At 60.6% G+C, this 20,220-nt stretch overlaps 1 protein-coding gene across 1 annotated transcript; it reads right to left on the bottom strand.

The window, feature by feature from the left end:
• Window positions 1-648: 648 nt before the first annotated feature.
• CAPN9 (calpain 9) lies at window positions 649-19,812 on the bottom strand. Its single transcript, XM_036355162.1, has 20 exons — window positions 19,595-19,812; window positions 14,349-14,418; window positions 13,609-13,727; window positions 12,707-12,840; window positions 12,211-12,379; window positions 10,664-10,747; window positions 9,937-10,022; window positions 9,597-9,674; window positions 8,680-8,840; window positions 8,122-8,279; window positions 7,499-7,707; window positions 7,075-7,111; window positions 6,275-6,355; window positions 5,502-5,559; window positions 4,770-4,834; window positions 4,393-4,461; window positions 3,752-3,830; window positions 2,537-2,653; window positions 1,771-1,829; window positions 649-733 (listed from the first exon to the last, which is right to left on the bottom strand). The coding sequence occupies exons 1-20, from the start codon at window positions 19,805-19,807 to the stop codon at window positions 707-709; spliced, it is 2,073 nt and encodes a 690-aa protein (XP_036211055.1). The 5' UTR covers window positions 19,808-19,812; the 3' UTR covers window positions 649-706.
• Between the last annotated feature and the right edge of the window lie 408 nt (window positions 19,813-20,220).

Raw genomic sequence — 20,220 nt, 5'->3', positions numbered from 1 at the left:
ATTTCCTGCTCAGGGTCAGGGGAGATGGAGCCCGGCTCCTCCCCACCGAGGCGACGAGGAAGGTCATGGGGTCTGGCCTGCGTCTGGACCCCTGGGGAGAAGAGCTTTGCACACAAGGACTGTCTGGACTGGACAAGGCCATCGCAGTCGCCAGCTCTCGGAGGCGGCGGCAGGGCGTCTCCCATCACTCCAGTCTCACCAGTGACCCCCAGAACCCGCTGCTGTCTGCCCCAGTAAGGAAACACCCCGACGATGGAGACCACTTCTCCTCCCAGGCCACACCCACATGTATCAAACCAGTGTTCTCTATAGGATATTCATCTTGTATATATTTTGATTGATTTCAGAGAGGAAGGGAGAGGGAGAGATAGAAGCATCCACGATGAGAGAGAATCATGGATCCGCTGCCTCCTGCACGCCACGCACTGGGGATCCAGCCTGCAACCCAGGCGTGTGCCCTGACCGGGAATCGAGCCGTGACCTCCTGGACCCGGGCGTCAGGCACCGGTGGTGGCACCGCCACCCAGGGCAGTGGTGTCGCAGAGAAGCAGCATAGAATCGGACAGCGCAGCGAGGCCACTTCAGTCTTCCCAGATCAGGCGGCAGGGAGTGGGGGGTGGGGGGGGTGGCCCTGGGGGCGGAGAGGGTGCGGGGGGGAGGGGGGGTCCGACCCCAAATGGACCAGCTGTGGCACCTTGGGGAAGCCTCAGATGTTCATTGTCAGGTTGATGAACTGGGAAGAGAGAGAGAGAGAGAGAGAGAGAGAGAGAGAGAGAGAGAGAGAGAGAGAGAGAGAGAGAGAGATATGAGGGCCGGTGAACCCTCCATCCACCTCCCCACCGGCCTCAGCAGTGGCCCGTTGGCTGGCTCAGGCCCCGGAGCTCCGCCCTCTGGTCATCCTGCCTGCAGACACGGACGCCTGCCTCGACGGGAAACATGCAAGAACGTCGGTTTTCGGGGCTTTGCATGTCCCAGAGGCCCTGGTGCCTGAGCCAGCTCAGGTCCATGCGGATGGAGCCTTTGAGGTCCAGACGCTCAGCGGCGTTGAAGGGTAGGACCCTGTTGCTGCCACTAGTCACCCTGCATTTCTAACCGCCTCCCCTAGGTGGCGCCCACGCCGCTGGCTGAGGGACCACGCTGGGCAGCTGGGAGGGGCCAATCCACGCCTCCTGGCCTCTTCCAAGCCTCGGACCCCCCCTCATGCCCTTCCCTCCATCATTTGTGCTGTCATCAGCCCATGTCGCTGGTAAAAGTTGTCCATTTCTTAGGGTTTTTGAGGAGTTTGCACGCGTGCATACCTTCCTACGTGCGCACATGCGCACAGACACACACACACACACACACACACACACACACACACACACTCACACGCCAGGAATCACGAGTCCCCTGGGATGACATGAGCAAGGGGGGCGTGAGCAAGTCGGAGCCTGGAAGGCAGGCTGAGGAACCCACGTGGCCGAAGGAAGAGAAGGAGAAGGAGGCGGGGCTTGCTAGCTCGCTTTGTTCCGGGGGACGAACCTCTCTATGCCTCAGTTTCCACTTCTGCAAAATGGGTAGGCTATTCGCCCTTAGCTCGGAGGACTGTTGCAACAATCATGCGGACTGCTAAGTGCACGGAACTTAAACAGAGTAGCATGTGCGTTGCTGTTTTGCCCCAAAGCTAAACGTTTAACCCTCGCATGCCATCATGCAAACGTTGATGGAGTGTGTCGACCGTGGGCCCGGCCCTGGCTGGGTCCCTGAGCGGGAGGTCTGGCTGGGCCTTACCTCGTTTATGTTGAGATGAATGAACTCCTTGTTCTTCGTGCTGAGAGCCTGGAACACGCCTGATGGGAGAGAGACCAGAGAAAGGCATCCTTGCGGGGACGGGTCCTTCAACAGGCCGAGTGCACCGCCCCTACCCCCAAGCCTGCAGGGGAGCTGCTCCCCCTGGCGGCGAGCACGGGTATTACACAGGCCTGACTCGGGGGCCCGCTGATGGGATTTCTTTCTCTCAAGGGGTTGGAGGACGCCCCCTGGATTCAGGTGACTCTGGCCTTCGCCCCGGGTGGCACCGTGTTGTCATTGACAATATCCAGCCGATCTCCTGATCCTTGCTGTTTGGGGGCCAAGACCCCTGGCAACCCATGCCCCTCCCCCCAGGGTGAAAGCGCAGGCACGTGGGGTTTTGTGTGAGTCTTGAAAGCCTGAGTCCCTTAAGAGAGGGGAGCCCTGTGGGTGCTCCCAGGCGGGGGAGGAGCCGGGTGCTACGTCTCCCAAGCACCCAAGAGAGTGGCTGTGCTCTCAGCCTCTGTTTCCCTCTTCGTCCCCGTGGTCCAGCCGGTCGCCCCTGGCTGCCCGACAGCCACCTGGGACCTCGAGAAATACGACAGAAGGCCCGGCCGGCCTGGCTTGGTGGCTGAGCGTTGACCTATGAACCAGGAGGTCCCGGTCTTGGCCCCACTTTTCGGCAGGTTTGTCTGTCCCTGGTCCCGGGAGGTGGCCGGGGGCGTGGCCTCCACGGGCGAGGACACGCGGGACACTGGACACTCACGGCTGGCGTTCTCCAGCCGGACCAGGCAGTTGAGGAAGTCGTCGAAGCCCAGCTGCAGGTCCTGGTCGGCGTAGCGGAGCACCACCAGCTGCAGGAGCGGGCGGCTCAGCTGGAAGCCTGCGGGACGGGCAGGAGACGGGCTGAGGCCCGAGGGCTGGCAGCTGAGGGAGCTGCTGGCGGAGCTCCCAGACCCGGGCTGAACGCAGTGGGCGGGGTGTGTGCGTGTGTGTCTGTGTGTGTGCGTGTGTGTCTGTGTGCGTCTGTGTGTGTCTGTGTGTCTGTATGTCTGTGTGTGTCTGTGTGCATCTCTGTGTGTGTCTGTATGTCTGTGTATGTGTGTGTCTGTGTGTCTGTGTGTATGCCTGTGTGTGTGTCTGTGTGTGTCTGTGTTTCTGTGTCCGTGTGTGTGTGTGTCTGTATCTGTGTTTCTGTGTCTGTGTGTGTCTGTGTGTGTGTGTCTGTGTGCATCTGTGTCTGTGTGTGTCTGTGTGTCTGTATGTCTGTGTGTGTGTCTGTGTGTGTGTGTCTGTGTGCATCTGTGTGTGTGTGCCTGTGTGTCTCTGTGTGTGTGTGTCTCTGTGTGTGTGTCTGTGTGAGTCTGTGTGTGTGTGTGTCTGTGTGTGTGTCTGTGTCTGTCTGTATCTGTGTGTCTGTGTGTGCGTCTGTGTGTGTCTATGTGTCTGTGTGTGTGAAGAGCTGCCCGCCCGGCATGGCTCAGTGGTCACGGTTCTGTTCAATTCCAGGTCAGGACAACTCTGTGTGCGTTGGAGGGGTGCGGGGGGGGGGGGTGCAGGTGAAGTCACAGTTGTCCCCCCAGAGTTCAATGAGCTCATGGTCTTAGTTTTGTTTTTTTTAAGATGTATTTTTACTGATTTCAGAGAGAGGAAGGGAGAGGGAGAGAGAGAGAAACATCAACGATGAGAGAGAATCATGGATCGGCTGCCTCCTGCACGTCCCACACTGGGGATCGAGCCTGCAACCCGGGCAAATGTCCTGACCGGGAATCGAACCGGGACCTCCTGGTTCCTAGGGCGATGCTCAACCCCTGAGCCACACCGGCCGGGCCTGTGCCCTGAGGAAGCTTCAACCCAGGAGGTCAGAGACCAGCCCCCTCCTAGGGTGTAAGAAGCAGGTGCCACCCCCACGGTCCCTGGCTGTCCCCCCTTCACCAGCCCCCCCCCTCAGCCCGCACCCACACGCCAGGCTCTCCCTCACCTGCGGCTCTCAGCGCGGTCCGCAGCTCGTAGGAGGACATGGTGCCGGACTTGTCAGCATCGAACCGAAGGAAAAGGTTCTGGGAGGGGGGACACAGGCCGTGAGGACCACAGAGCCCCCGACGGCGCCTTCGGTGGCACTAACGGGGCCGGGGAAGGGCGATTCCTTACGAGAGCGGGAGGCAGCGGCTGGGGGGCCTCCAGAGGAAGGCGGCCCTGCTTCTCCCTTGTCATTTGGGCAGTTGCACTGAGCTGCTGCTTTAACTGCGGAAGCAAGTGCTGGGGTCCCATCCTGGGTCCCTGCCTTTGCCCTCTGAGCACAACCCCCCGGCCGGCTGCATCCCGGCCTTTTAAAACCCCCTCTGGCCCGGCCGGCGTGGCTCAGTGGGTGAGTGCCGACCTGTGAACCAGGAGATCAGGGTTCGATTCCCGGTCAGGGCACATGCCCAGGTTGTGGGCTCCATCCCCAGTGTGGGGGGTGCAGGAGGCAGCCGATCCATGATTCTCTCTCACCATTGATATTTCTCTCCCACTCCCTCTCCCTTCCTCTCTGAAACCATAAAAATGTATTAAAAATATAGAGCCCCCTCTGCTATGGGCTTGCAGGGCCACCGGAGGCCACGCGCGCCCCAGGGTACATACCATCCACGTCTTCAGTTTCTCCCAGAACACTTTGAATTCATCGAACTCCAGCTTCCCGTTGCCACTGGTCTGTGCCGAGCGCGTGAAGGAAAACGCGAGTGTGTTTCCCCTGGGGCCCCTCGGGGGACCTCCCGCCTGGGGCTACAGTGGGGAGGGGCAGTGGGCTGGCGAGGGTGGCCTGGGGGGCACAGATTCTGGGCTTCGAGGGAAATGGTTTCTATCTCTCGCTCCCTCTCCCTTCCTCTCTGAAATCAATGAAAATATTTTTTTTTTTAAAAGAAAAAAGACTGCCCTGCAGGTACGGGCCGCCTTCTAGGAAGGTCTGCCCCGTACAGGGAGCTTAGCGTCTGCTCCTGCCCGCGCGCTGGGGAGGATACGTCCATTAGAGAAATAATGTTCTTACAGGAGATCAGGCTCAGCTTCTCGAATCGAACGCCCTTTTCTGAAATCACACAGAGAGCAGGACTCAGGCCGCCCCCCGACAGAACGCCCGCTGCCGTCTCCCGGAGCCCGGCCGGCCGCGGGGTCAGCTCTGGGGCCGGGGCCGGGGCGACGTGCTCCCCCTCCGAGGAGGCTGCTGGGAGAGGTTGGCATGGCCTTGCGGGAGGAACATTTGCAAAAGATGGAAAAAGCCTTCAAAACGGAACTGTCCTTTCAGCCATTGATTCTAGGTTTAAGAATCACAAGGAAAGTGTTACCAATACGGACTTTTCTCATCGCCCTGGCTGGTGTGGCTCAGGGGATAGAGCGTCCGCCTGGAGACTGAAGGGTCCCGGGTTAGATTCCTGGTCAAGGGCACATGCCTGGGTGATGGGCTCCATCCCCAGGAGGGGGCGTGCAGGAGGCAGCCGATCCACAATTCTCTCTCTCATCATTGATGTTTCTCTCTCTCTCTCACTCTCCCTCTCTGAAATCAATATATATATAAAGATTTTTCTCATCAGGTTCTTTACGGGGGCAAACATTTAGAAACGAGGCCCTAAGTTATGCCCACGTGATAGATTATTGCAGAGCAGCAGCCTGTGGCTCTGAGCAGCAGGTCCGGGAGCCGTCCCAGGCCCCTCCTGGGAGCCCGGGCCCCGGTGGGGGTAGGTGGGGGGAGCACTCACTCTGGCTCAGCACAGCATTTAACACATACTCCAGCTCCTCTGCGGTCACCTCCATGTCCTGTGAAAGCGGAGACGGTGGCTTTTCTCCCCTCCGCACCTGCTCTGTGAGTTTCTTTCCGCTCTGAGCTTGATTTGGCTCAAGGGACAGATGGGCCTCCCCCGCCCCTGCGGCCACTCACTTCTCGGGGCTGCGACCCAGCCCAGAAAGCCGGAGGGAACTGGGGCAGGCTGGGTGCTTCCCGGGCCCTGAGCTAGGCTCCCACGGCCGCTTATGCTGGGGACGTGTGGCCGGAGCCCCACAGCAGCAGCAGCACCCCAAGCTTTGAAATGCCCACACGGCGGGGGGGGGGGGGGGCACCGTTTCAATCAGGAGACCGGGGACAGGGACAGGGACAGCCCAGGGCCCCCAACAAGCAGGCTGAGTGACAGAGAGGGTGGGAATGGGGGCAAAGGGCAAAGGGACAGGCCCTCTTCATCCCCCGGGCCCCAGGCAGAGCCCTGGTTCGAAGGGACAACGTGCTGATAAGTGTTAGCAATTGAACCGCGGCCCCATCACCGGTGGTGCAGGAGGGGCGGTGGGTGGGGGGGCCGTCTGCGGGGCTCTCGGGGACCAGGGCTGGTCTCACTGTGCCCCACTAGGCCTGGGCACCATGCCTGGGCATCACACCTGGGCACCACTCTGGGAAATAGAGCTGACCAACGTCCCTGTTGTTGTATCCCTGGGTTGGGGCATCACAGACACCCAGGCCTGGGCAGCCCCAGCCACACCTCACCTCCCCGGCGACGCGTTCAAACAGGGCCCTGAACTGCTGCTCCTCCTCCGTCTCCTGGTCCCGTGGGGTCGGCTTCGGGGGCTGGAAACGACCCAGAGGAACTCGCATTGGAGCCACACAAAGGACACTTGGCATTTGCTCTCCCATAGAAGCAGCAGGAGCCTAGCTGGTGTGGCTCAGTGGTTGAGTCTCAATCTAGGAACCAGGAGATCGAGGTTCGATTCCCCATCAGGGCACATGCCCAGGTTGTGGGCTCGATCCCCAGTGTGGGGCGTGCAGGAGGCAGCCGACCCATGATTCTCTCTCATCATGGATGTTTCTCTCTCTCTTTCCCTCTCCCTTCCTCTCTGAAATCAATAAAAAAAATATGTATTTTTTAAAAGGCAGAGCCCTCTTCTCCAGGAGTTTAGGATCAATAGAGTCAGTGCAATTCAGTGGTTTCTGTTGTGTTCTCAGAGGCGGGCAACCATCACCACAGTCTATTTTATTTTATTATTTTATTTTATTTTTAATATATATCTCTATGGATTTCAGAGAGGAAGGGAGAGGGAGAAATGGAAACATCCATGATGAAAGAGAATCATGGATCAGCTGCCTCCTGCACACCCCACACTGGGGATCGAGCTCGCAACCCAGGCCTGTGCCCTGAGCGGAATCGAACCGTGACCTCCTGGTTCCTGGGTCCACGCGGAACCACTTCCCACAGGTACCCCTTCCCTGAACTTCGAGTTTTATGTGATGCTTTGCTGACAAGCACCGGCTCCAGTCCCAGCCCCCACGGCGACGCGGGCAAGGCTCACCTCCGGAAGGTCGATGTCCACGTGTCCATCCAGGTCCCTGGGGAGGCAGGAAGCACGTTTTAACGGCTGGTTTGAAGCAGGGCGGAGCAGAACTCAAACGGAACTGTTTCCTGCTTTTCGGATGGGTTAAGCATCCCCCAGTCCCGGCCGGCGTGGCTCAGCGGTTGAGCATCGACCTCTGAACCAGGAGCTCACGGTTCGATTCCCGGTCAGGGCACAGGCCCGGTGTGGGGCGTGCAGGAGGCAGCGGATCCATGATTCTCTCTCGTCATTCATCTCTCTCTCTCTCTGTCTCCCTCTCCCTTCCTCTCAGAAATAAGAAAAGAACGCCCTCTGCCCATTTCGCGGGTGTGTCATGGGAAAGGGGAGAAGGGGGTCGTTCGAGGTCCCTCGGTCGCCTGGGATTCCTGAGCCTGGGACTCACCGGCTGATGGTTTTCTTGTCTGAAAAGATCCTCAGGCAGAAATCGGCCTCCTGGTGCGGCTCGAAGGTGCTGGGGATGAGGATGTAGTCCCCGGGGGGCAGCTGGAACCGGTCGGACACTTCCCGCAGGTTGATGAAGCTCTTGCTCCGGGCCTGGGAGGCGTGGTACCGGAAGAAGTCCTTGTCCAGGTGGTCCTCCTTCCCGGGGCACTGCGGTGGGAGAGGCAAGGCTGCTGGCTCCCACTAATTGCTGTTCTTATTTTTAAATCCTCACCCTGGGATATTTCCCCATTGATTTCTTAGAGGGAGTGAGAGAGAGAGGGAAAGACAGAGAGGGAGCATCGATGGGAGAGAAACACATCAATGGGTGGCCTCCTGCACGAGCCCGACCAGGGCCCGGGCCGGGGAGGAGCCTGCCGCCGAGGTACGTGCCCTTGACCGGAATCGAACCCGGGACTCAGGTCCACAGGCCGACGCTCTATCCACTGAGCCACACCAGCCAGGGCAGTTTTCACTCTTTGGACCCAGTTTGGGGCCTGGCCATTGCGTCTCAGGCCGAGGCCCGGGAGGAATGGAGAACCGAGAAGCCGTACTGTGAACGCAGCCGCGGCGGCTCGCACCCACCTGGTAGATGGCGTAGCCGATGGTCAGCACGTTGGCGCCAAACCGCTTGAGTTTCCTGCGATCCTTCTGCATCAGGGCCACGAGCAGCGTGCACGCCTCCTGCCCGTCGTCCTTCTCCGTCAGGGACAGTCTGATCTGCGGGTTGGTCCAGAAGGTGTCTGCGTGGGGAAGAGGCGGGTTGCTTCTCCTCCTTTTAAAAACCATGAAGGACACACACGCACACACACACACACACACACACACACACACACACACACACACGCATATGCACATGCATACCGCACATGCGCACACACACGCACGCACGCGCACGCACATGCAGGACTGTCCGTCATATTGGAAAACAACCCGGTGGTAGAACAAGGGCGCTTCCCCGAGCAGTTCTTGCCCAGCTTCCTGCCAGGTGGCCCCTCGCCCTCCTTCCCCAACCGTCCCTGAGACCCCACAGTCTGACCCCATGGTTCAGGCTTCCTCTAGGGCCCTGGCCCTGATCCGCGACGTCCCCGGGTTGGACTGGGCACTCAGGGATGACGAGAGAGTGGCAGGCAGACTACGAACCCAGGAAGTTGCGGCAGCCACCGGCCGTGGAGCCCCGCACCCAGCTGCCCTGGTGCACCGTCACCTCCCACTTGTGGGGCGCATCCTCCTCCAGGGCGTCGGGCGTGAGGTTGCAGATCTCGACTTTGTCGAAGTGGGCCTTAAAGTCGCTAAAGGCCATCCTGAGACAGAGCGGGGGGCACGGTGCGTGGGCGGAGGTGGTGATGACGCGACTCACCCACCCATCCATCCATCCATTCACTCATTCATTCATTCATTCATTCTCTCTTCATTCCTTTATTCATTCACTTATTCGCTCACTCACTTATTCACTCATTCGCTTGTTCATGGATTCATGTATGCAATCACTCGTTCCTTCCTTTATTCATTCACTTGCTCACTCACTCACTCATTCACTCATTACTGGCTGCCTCTTGGGAGGGTGCCTGCCTCTCGCAATACTGGCTCGGTCTACGCTTTCAGATGCTCTCAGGGTAACTGCCTTTAGGCTCTCTGTCCTCAAGATGGGCATGGGGGGAGGGGACCCCGTGAGCACCAGTCCTGCCCCCCCATCTTGAAATTCACCCCCAAACTCTGGGCAGGCGCTCAGAGGAAGGGATTCTGGAGAGAGAGGCTCCACCCCACGCTCTCAACTCCCGGAGACGGGCTGAGCTCCCCCAAAACAGAACAGACTGAGCCGTCTGCCAACCTGGGTGCACATGGGCGGGGGAGGGTTGAGACAGAGGGACTGGATTCACCCACAATAAACAAATGAAAGAAGGGGAAATAAGTAAATGAGTAAGTGAAGGGATAAATGAATACGCCAAAGACAGGGAAAGAACTGCCTAAGTCGGTGACGGTGTGCCCCTTGCCCTGAGGCCGGCGGCACCCGCTCCTGCGAGGCCGGCACAGAAACGGGGAGGAGGAGGCGCCGGTACCAGAACTCCCCGTCGTCCAGGGCCGCGTGGCTCAGGCGCTGCTGCTCGGCGGGGCCCACGGCGCGCCACTCAGGGGAGCTAGGAGCAGACACGCTGCGTCAGGTGGCGGGCCCCTCCCTGGGGAGCCATGTGTGCCACGCGGAGGGGATGGGTCCTGGTCAGTGAGAGCTCCCTGGGCCCGGCCATGTGCCAGGGCCTGGGGCCGGCGGGCAGGTGCACGTCCCCTCCCGGCAGCCGGCGGGAAAGGCCCTCAGGACCTCGGACACGCTCCCCCGCCAGCCTGGCCCGTGTGCCGTGACGGCGGAGGGGGGGACCCGCCAGAGAGACGGGGTGGACTGACCTGTCGCTCCAGGCGCCGTTCCACTCCACCTGCCCCCACGGGTTGCGGACCCTGATGAGCGCCGTTTTCCGGCCTCGGACGTGGACCTGGAAGATAAACGCACCGGGAAATGGGAAATGACAGATTCCTCGTGTGCCCCACCTGGCCTGCCGGACCGCCAGCCTCTGGGCTATGACACGCTAAAGACACGCTAACAACATGCTAACGACACATCAAATCTCATCCGTGCTGCGCTGGCCCCTGGGGACTCATTCCCGCTGCACCCAGCGGCCAGCGCTACCCACGATGTCACGCGACCCCCCACCCCCACCCCCAGGGCAGTGACGCTGAGTCTGGGGAATGAGGTAGAATCGTGATGAACAGGCCATTAGTCCACACGAGTCTGCAAAGAAGCTCTCCAGACGGGGGGCTGCCCTTGAACTTGAAGGACACCGTCTCTGAAATGCCTGAAAGTGGCTTTATTCTTTTTTAAAAAATATATATTTACTGGTTTCAGAGAGGAAGGGAGAGGGAGAGAGAGAGAAACATCAATAATGAGAGAGAATCATGGATCGGCTGCCTCCTGCACGCCCCCGACTGGCGATCGAGCCCGAAACCCAGGCATGTGCCCTTGACGGGAATCAAACCCGGGACCCCTCTGCGAGGCACTAAGTTGGCACAGGGGACCGGCATCGTTGAGTCTGTCCCTGCACCCGCCCACCCTCCCGCAGGGGCTCATGTCACCCACCTGGTCAATCCCCGTCACGGTGTAGGCGTGACCCTTAATAAGGCCGAAGGGCGTCCGGGCTTCCGATTCCGCAGAATTTTTTATCTGAAACACGAAAGGGCAGCAGCGTGGGACCCATGGTGCGAGTCAAGCCGGAGCCTGGGCTCCCCAGCCGGACCCAGCTCCGTGCCCGGCCCAGCCGCTCCTGTCCCCGAGGTGAGGGCTCTGGGTCCAGGACACGTGAAACGGGGACACAGGACGCCCGAGGGCGGCGAGCGGCAACATTCGCCAAGTCCCAGCCTCTGCCAGGTCAGGAGACCCCCGCCCCCAGCTGGGGCTCTAGCGGTCAGTTTACTCTCCTGCCTCCAAACAGAACAACTTGACCGTCCCCATCACGCGGGAGCACGAACTTGAACCAAATCGCATGCACCTAACGGGCAGCGAGGAGCACATGGCAGCCTCACAGGCCAGCCTGTGCCACACACTGGGAGACGCAGGCGGGGGACGAACACTCGTTAGCAAAGAATAAGTTCCCACAGGAAACAGAAAACTTGAGTAGGTCTCAAAAGCACACGGGGTGCAATGCCATGTGTGCGCTTGTATCAAAATAAGGAAATTATTTGCCCAGCAGGCGGGGCTCAGTGGTTGAGCATCGACCTACGAACCAGGAGGTCGAGGTTCGATTCCCTGGTGGGGGCACATGCCCGGGTTGTGGGCTCGATCCCCAGTGTGGGGCGTGCAGGAGGCAGCCGATCCATGATTCTCTCATCATTGATGTTTCTGTCTCTCTCTCCCTCTCCCTTCCTCTCTCTGAAAGCAATCAGAATATATTAAAAAGGAAATTACTTTAAATGCTGTTATATTTCTTCTATCGACTGACATGTTTTTGCACGATACACGATGCGAAGACAGCAAGTTTTGAAAAGGTATTCGTGGTAAGGTGCGATTTAGGGAAACCACGCCAGCCCACCTGTGTGTGCATATATGTGCGTGTCCGTTTGTATGAGGGAGGGAGGGCTGTGCCGGGCACACGCCAGGCATAAAGGGCTGGCCTGAGGGAGGCAGACAGACATGTGCCTTCAGGTACCTCAGGATCGATCTACCTGACACAGCAAGTATGTCTTCCCTTTGTCATTTGAAAAACATTAAACAGCCCTGGCCGGTTTGGCTCAGGGGATAGAGCATCGGCCTGCGGACCGAAGGGTCCTGAGTTCGATTCCAGCCAAGGGCACGTACCTTAGTTATAGGTCCCCCGATCTGGGTTGGGGTGCAAGCAGGAGGCAACCAATCGATGTGCCTCTCTCACAGCGATGTTTCTCTCTCTGTCTTTCCCTCTCTCTTCCACACTCTCTCAACATCAATGGGAAGATATCCTCGGGTGAGGATGAACAAGCAAAAAAACACCCCAAAACCTTAGACAAAGGCTTTTGCTTTAATTAAAATAAATGGACATTTAATTAGAACGAGTACCCCCTCCCCCACTGCAAGTCCTGTTCCTCCTGGGTGTGGCCGGGCACCTGGCCCCGACCTCTGACCTCAGTGCCGTGCCCGGGACGGGAGCGACTTACGTCGATGGAGCAGCCCACCAGGGAGCCCCGCTGCAGCGCCTTCTCCAGGATCTCGTAGAAGTTCTCGGGCGCCTCCTTGGTGGCGAAGGTCTCGGCCACGCCCCCCGTGAAGTCCTCCATGGCCTCGATGGCGCTGCCCCCCTTCAGCGCCTCGTAGCTCCCGTTCAGCCTGGAAGGGCAAGGACAGCGTGGAGCCCAGCAGGACCAGCTGTTCCCAGCACATCAGCATCGCCCTCTGCCCACCCTCCCAGCCCCTGCCGAGGCCAGATTCCTGACGCAGGGAGAGCAAGGGGAGGGCCTCACTGTGCCGGGGTTGCAGAACGGCTCCGGCCTCTCCATGCGCACCTCCAGCCCTGCGTGCGCCCCCAGCAGGTGGGCCCGGGACCCACACCGGGGACCCTGAGCTGAGTCTCCCGGCTCCATAGAAGGGGCAGGGGAAGGCCCGGGAGGGGGCGGCCCCGGGAGGGGTGGCCAGCAGGGAGGGGGCGGCACTCACTTGGCGTAGGCCTTCTCCAGCAGGGCGCTCCAGAACTCATTGTGGTCAGCCGAGTGCAGGAAGATCAGCCGGTCCCTGAAGGTGGGCAGCCGGTCATCGACCACCACGTCCAGCCACTCGCTGTGCTGCCAGAACTGCGGGCGGTGGGGACAGATGGACGGATGGACGGACGTCGGGGTGAGTCCCACGGCAGAGCAGTCCACGGCCGACGCTCATCACTTTGCTTTTCCTCCGTCCAACCAAACTGCCCCAGGCCCACCTGCTTGGCCAGGGCACAGGCCTGGGTTGCGGGCTCGATCCCCGGTGTGGGGCATGCAGGAGGCAGCCGGTCCATGATTCTCTCTCATCATGGGTGTTTCTCTCCTCTCTCTCTCTCCCTTCCTCTCTGAAATCAATAAAAATATATTAAAAAAAAAAAAAAGAATTTCCAAAAGTCAAAGCCCTTCACACGGACCTTTACTGTAGATTTGCCAAAACGTCACTGCAAGTTTTTTTTTTCTCTCTCTCCTTTAATCCTCCCTGAGGACATGGTCAGAGAGAGGAAGGGACAGAGAGCAAAACACTGATGTGAGAGAGAAACATCGATCTGTCGCCTTCATGTGCCCCGACCGGGGGTGGAGCCTGAAACCTGGGCCTGTGCCCGGATGGGGGTCGGTAAGGTTTTGGGGAACAGGACGATGCTCGGCGACCTGAACCGCTGGGCTGGGCGTCGCCGCAAGTCTTGCTGCCTAGTCTGCGAGCATTCACCGGGCTGGCCCGCGCCATCTGTCCCGGGCACAGTGTGGGCTCGGCCGCCACACGGGTGACAGAGCGCGGGGGGGAGGGGGGGTGCTGCTGCTGCCCAGGCAGGGGCTGTCCCGGCAGCTGGAGGCCTCACTCAGAGAGGCAAGGGCAGGGCTCACCTGGAAGTGGAATATCCCGGCGTAACCGGGCCCGAAGCTCTGGTCCTGCGGCACCACCCTCGCCAGCGCTTTCTGGTTGAGCGTGAGGGCGGCGATGGCCGCCAGCAGCCAGCAGTCGCCTGCAGAACGGAAGTCGGGGATCATGGTTTCCGTTACCATTCACAGCAGATGGGGACACTCTATGTGGGAGAAGGGGGCGTTCCGGATGTGGGCACGTCCTCTCAGCATTGAGAATGGACAGCCCGGCCGGCGTGGCTCAGTGGTTGAGCATCGACCTGTGAACCAGGAGGTCAGGGTTCGATTCTGGTCACGGGCACATGCCCAGGTTGCGGGCTCGATCCCCAGTGTGGGACGTGCAGGAGGCAGCCGATCCATGATTCTCTCTCATCACTGATGTTTCTTTCTCTCTCTCCCTCTCCCTTCCTCTCTGAAATCAATAAAAATATATTAAAAAAATAAACAAAAATGAAGTCAAATATCAGTGTTTTCTGTGTCATTCCAGACCCCCCCATTGCAGCCATGGGCCCCCAACCCCAGACACTTCCACCCCAGGGAGCAAGAGTCCTGGGCTCCCACCAACGGAGCAGCCGGGCGGGCTGGGGGATGAGGGACGGAGGAGCAGAGGTGGAGCAGGGATGGCCCCCAACCCCAGAGGTCCCGCTGCCCCCCGCCCCCGTCCCGCTGGCCGCCGTGGGGGGTCCGTCTCACCTGCCACCCCTGCTCCCTCCGCTCCCACTCACCGAGCTCCCCCTGGCAGATGTCCGTCCTGGTGGCCCCTCCGAGGATGAATGCTGGGTCCTCCACTATCTCCTGGAAGAGTGAGATGTTCTCTGACTCCTCTACACCCACAGTTTAAGGAATCTGTTCTATGCCCTGACTCCTCTACACCCACAGCTTAAGGAATCGTCATATCGAAGGGCACACCCAGAAAGCTCATGGGCGTTCTGTCAAGACCCTCCCCTGAGGCCTTTCCTACGATTCCCGCCAAACCGAGGTAAGAAGCCTCAAGGTGAAGGTCACACGTGTACTCTCTGTGAGCCCGCGCTCTGCGTCTCTGCTCTCTTTCTCCTAAACTCTACGCGGCCCCACGGGACTGACAACCAGGGGCAACGGCCGCTCGTCCCGGGCTTGCTCCCCGAATCTGTCTCTAACCCCCCCTCTTCTCCGACTTTCACTCTCCTATTGCCTTTCTCTCTTCTTCTGCCTTAAGCCCTCCCTTCGCTTCACTGTCTCCAGCTTTCATCAACGTACTCGCAAAATCACCGGGACTCGTGTGGTAAAATCTTTCCTGCACGAAGTGAGGAACCCACATGCTACAGGCCAGCCCAAGGCAGACAGGCATGGTGCACGCAGGCTGCCAGGAGGTCATGGCCACGTGCATGGTGTATGCAGGCTGCCACGGGGTCATGGCTATGTGCATGGTGTATGCAGGCTGCCAGGAGGTCATAGCCATGTGCATGGTGTATGCAGGCTGCCAGGAGGACATGGCTATGTGCATGGTGTATGCAGGCTGCCAGGAGGTCATGGCCATGTGCATGGTGTATGCAGGCTGCCAGGGGCCAGCAGGGTGGGAGAGGGTGAGGGCCATGCCTTTGGGGACCAGCTGTCCGGGGAGCAGGCTGAGAAGGCTGAGAAGCGGGGAGGGAATTGCATGGAAGAAAGCAGATGGTTTCAGGCAGATGGGGAGTCGGGGAGAAAACCCCGAGAATGTCGGGCTGGTGGGCTGACCCCCTCAGGCTGGGAGACCCCATCCCAGACCAGCTCCAACTCACTCAGACTCACAGCCCCTCCCACGAGGCCTGTCACTGCCCCCCCCCCCAGGCCCCCCAGGACATCCGCCTCAGTGGCTCCTGCCCCGGGCTCCCTGGAGGGCCAGGCTGGCTGTCCCCAACCCTGCGACGTCCCCCTGACTTGTCTGATTCCGGCTGCCACTCCCCGCCAGAGCTCAGCTGTGTTTGACAAGAGGGTGGCGCTGGGAGACACCCCGCCCCGAGGTCTCACGGGGCAGGACACGCGCCACAGACGTGCTGAGCAGGAATGCAGACGCCCTTGAGCCATAGGGGCCTGGGGGGCGCTGGAAACTGACCCTTTCCCTGCCGCCCCCGCTGCCCCCACACCCGGGACCTGAGCTCCGTCCTGCAAGCGGCACCCCAGTCCCCACCCCACACCTTGTCCCCGGTCCCCCAGTCTGTAAGGGACGATGCAAAGCCCCGAGCCTCCCCGACCCCCACTCCCGGGTAGGAAACCGTGTCTGGGGATGAGCTGTGTGTCGAGCTTTGATCTCGGAGAAATTCCAGGTTTGACCAAGAGAAGGTGAGCTGAAGGCTGCACCTTACACTCGAAGCTGGGGTGGAGATGGAATACAAGGGTGTATTCCCTCCCCCCTCCCCCCTCCCCCTCCCCCTCCCATCCCCCTCCCCTTTCCCCTCCCCCTCCTTCCCTCCCCCTCCTCCCCTCCTCCCCCTCCTCCCCCCTCCCTTGTGGGAAGAGGCAGGTGTTGGTTTACAGATGCAGGCGGGCGTCCCCCCACCCCAGGGACCCTCCCAGCTCCAGGGCACCCCGTGCGCTTGGCTGACCCCGGCATGGGGCCACACCACCACCCACGGCTCCCCGGCCCAGTTCTGCCCCTTCCCTCCCGCAGGTGCTGATCCTAAGGGCACCCCTGAGAAAATTGTCAACCTCCACAGGCTGATTTTGTCGGGGGATCACAGAGAAGGTGGTCTAGCCCGGCCAGTGTGGCTCAGGGGTTGAGCGTCGACCTAGGAACCAGGAGGCCACGGTTCCATTCCCAGTCAGGGCACAGGCCTGGATTGCGGGCTCCATCCCCAGTGAGGGGCGTGCAGGAGGCAGCCGGTCCATGATTCTCTCTCATCATGGATGTCTCTCTCTCTCTCTCCCGCTCCCTTCCTCTCTGAAATGAATAAAAACATATTTTAAAAAAAGAGAGAGAGAAGGCGGCCCAGTTGTCAGAGGGTGGCTGTCGGGGGGGGGGGGGTGTGTGTGTGTGGCATTTTCTGCCTGAAGGACAGAGGCAGAGGCAGCTGCAGGGGAGAGCTGCCCGAGGCGGGCGCACCCTGTGCCGGCTCAGCCAGGAGCCACACTGCGCGCTTTCGTGGTGATGAGCTGTCCCCACGCCATCGGGAGGCAGCCTGGCAGTGGGCGCAGTGGCTTGGGACCAGCCCTGGCCCTGCCCTAGCCGTGGGCGGCATTAGGCTCTGGGCTCTGGGCTCTCAGGTAGATGGGAGATAGGATAATGCCCCCCTCTCAGGGTTGCTGGAGATGAAACCATAGAATCCTGGCTAACAGGAAATGGTGCCCGGGCCATAGTAACCATTGGCTGTTGCCATGGTGATCACTGGCAGTTGCCATAGTGACCCTTGGCTGTTGCCATGGTAGCTGTGGGCGGTTTCCATCTTAAAGGTTGGCTGTTGCCATGATAACCATTGGCTGTTGCCATCTTTGAACTGTGCCAGATGGTGCGTGCAGCTGAGGGCGCAGTGGGGTTCGGGACAAAGGGGCTCCTGCTCCCAGGACACGTTCTGAGGCAGCATACGGCGGCTGCATAGGGAAGGTGCTGAAATAGAGGCACCAGGTGCCCGGGGTGAAAGGCTCCGCGGGGAGGCCAGGAGCTGGAGTCCGAGTTTCCCAGAGAGAAGGGCCTCCCAGGCCAACGGGGCATGCGGGCTGGAGGGGATGGGTGCGGTGTGAGGAGGGGCAGGGTGCGAGGGCAGCAGTGGGGGGAGCCCTGCTTCATCCCAGGCTCTGCTGAGCCCCCGGAGGGCCCTGGGCAGGTGGCAGGAGCCCTGGGGTAGGGGGCGTAGATCAGGCAAGAGGCAGGGAGACCAGTTAGGACAGGGGGAAGCTACTGGGATTCCTCAGAAGGAAGGCTCAGCCCTCCCAGGGCAGCCTTGCCGGCTCAGGGAGATGCCAGAGAACTGGGAGCAGCTGGCACAGTATTCGGCAGGATGGTGTGTCGGAGAGCACATGCACACACGGACACACATGCACATGCACGTGCACACAAGTACAAAGTACACGCGCGCACACATACACACATATATGTATGCACATGAAAATATATACACATGCACTTGCACACATGCACTCGCACACAAATACAAAGTACACGTGCACACACGTGCACACACATACGTATGCACACGAAAATATATACACATGCACTCACGCACAAATACAAAATACACACCCATGTACACACCTACACACGCACACACGTGCACATACATATATGTTTTCACATGCAAACACACACGTGCACATCCATACATGCACACACAGGCACACACTCTGCCTCCAACAGGAGAGAGCAGTACAGAGCTTACACCACGTCGGTGGTGTGTGTGCACTTTGGGCCGGGCCCTGAGAGCCCGGAGGTTTTTGTGTGAAACAGCGACATGACTGGAACGTGGGGAGATCAGGAGGCTCCGCTGTAAGACGAGACTCAGAGCTGAGGACGGAGACGGTGCTGATGGTGCCAGGAAGCGTCATAGTGAGAGCAGCCGCCACTTACTGAACACGCCTGTGTGCTGGGCTTTGGGTCCACATTGGTCCTTACTGACCCACCTACCAGGTGAGAAGGCTGAGGCTCGGGAGTGAAGTGCCGTCACCAAGTTGCAGGACATGTGAGTGGGACCGGCACTGAGGTCTCACCTTCAAGGCCAGCGCTCTTTGTCCTCCTCCTCGCCCACGGCGACCTGTCCCCACGGGAGCCGCTCCCAGGCCAGTACCCACCCCGAGGGAATGAGCCGGCGCTGCCCGGACAGAGGTCGGCCCTGACTCATCAGCCTGGCAAATATTGACTCCCGGGCACCAGCTGGTGGCCCTCAGGACCTTGCGCCTGCTGGGCGGGGTGGCACCGATGCAGGCTCCCTTCGGGCACCAAGACTCCTGGTTGGGAGAGAACCTGTTTCATGGTCTCCCTCCATCACGCCTGTCCTGGGCACCTGCCGGAGTGCCCAGCCCACTGAGCACCAGGAAAGAGTGGCCAGAAGCCACTGGGCACTCCCCATGGGTCACCTCAGCGTTGGTGCCCCCGGGGGGCTCTGAACGGCCACCCACCATCTCGCAGGTTCACCCTTGATGTGGCCCCTGAGTCTTGTCCTGGAGAAAGCTCTGGTCCCCCCTTGCTCACCGCCTCCTGAGCTTGGGAAGGGGCGCAGCCAGGGGCCCTGGGTACCAGCCCCAGTGTCCCCACCTGCTGATGCGTGTCCCTGCACATCACTCTGTCAGGGGCAGACACAGAACAGTGGGGGCCCGCGGCCATGATAAGAAATACTCATGCTGCTCTGTTATCCCGGACAGGTCTGTGCTGATAGAGGAAGCACGTCCTGCCCTGTCTGGGAGCCGTACGCCCCGGGTCACGGGCGCTCCCATCGGAATGCGGTCCGTCCCCCGTCCCGGGAGCTGCCCACCGTCATGGAAAGACTGACAGCCTCGCGGCCGACACAACCTGGTCCCGGAGGCACCCGGCCTCTACGTACAACCCGCAGCCCCTACGGCCTGTGACCTGGTCCCAGGGTGCCTGGCAGCGCCCGCCCTCTGCGACCCCCTCCCAGCCCGCAGGACCGGTAACCTGTAAGGATTCTCCCGTGCGTCCTGTCCCATGCCTGTCACTCCCACCTCCCCACGTCACCCTTGTCCTTCTCCCCAATATAGGCAGCTGGCTGATGGGGGGTTGGGGGGCAGAGCAGATGTTTGTGGGTGCCCTGCTGATCTCCACGCTGCCGGCAGGACTGGAATCAACGCTCATCTAGGACTCAGCCCCGTCTCTGCTGAACTGGCTCAAGTCGGGACAGGCAGCCCGGACCCCTTGGCTGTCCGGTTACAGCTCCTGCCCTCACAGCGACTGCGCAGGAGCCACAGCAGGTGAGCCAGTCGGGGGCGGGCACCCCCTCCAGCCCCTCCTCTCCTTGCTGCCCCCTCCCAGGAGTGCCCCCCTCTACCCCCCGCCCCCGGCTGCACTCACCCCTGGCCGCTTCCACACGAAGGGGATCTGGGGCCTCTCACTGTAGAAGAGAGAGGAGTCGGTGGCAGGGAAGTCGGGGTCCTCAAACAGGACCCCCTTCTGCAGGCACTCCTGCCGCAGCTGCTCGAAGCTCTGGCCGGAGGAGTGGGTGCCGCGGGCGTCCCCGGGAGTGGGGTGCCCCTGGGGCCCCGGGGCCCGGGGGAGGTAAGGCATGGCTGCTCCCCGGGCAGCAGACTCGGGCCGGCGAGAAGCGAGTGCCAGGCAGGACGGAGCCACTCAGGGCACCGAGCCCAGGCCCTGGGGCTCTGCCTCTTTGCCCGGGATCCTCCCTGCCCGAGGGAGGTGGGACACACCCGGATGGCAAACGCCAGGGAGGGCCCTCTGCCCTCTGGGCTCCTGCGGACCCACAGGGAGTGTGAGGCCGGCCAGAGCCAAGCAGGGGCAGGACCCTCTCTCTAAAGCACTGGGGAGACCCAATGGGGTCAGAAGCGGGGGGCATGGCTTTCTGGGGAGAGAGCAGGAACCCACACTGGGCCCACAGGCGGCGGCCAGGGCCGGTTTGCTCAGGACGAGGGCGTGTCCTGAGTGGGAGAATGGCGGTTTTGCCCGGGGAAGGGGGCTTAGGA

This window comes from Myotis myotis, unplaced genomic scaffold (assembly GCF_014108235.1).
Source record: "Myotis myotis isolate mMyoMyo1 unplaced genomic scaffold, mMyoMyo1.p scaffold_m19_p_21, whole genome shotgun sequence".
Lineage (NCBI taxonomy): Eukaryota > Metazoa > Chordata > Mammalia > Chiroptera > Vespertilionidae > Myotis > Myotis myotis.
Note: the sequence above shows the minus strand (reverse complement) of the source record. Positions and strands in the feature narration are given on the sequence as shown.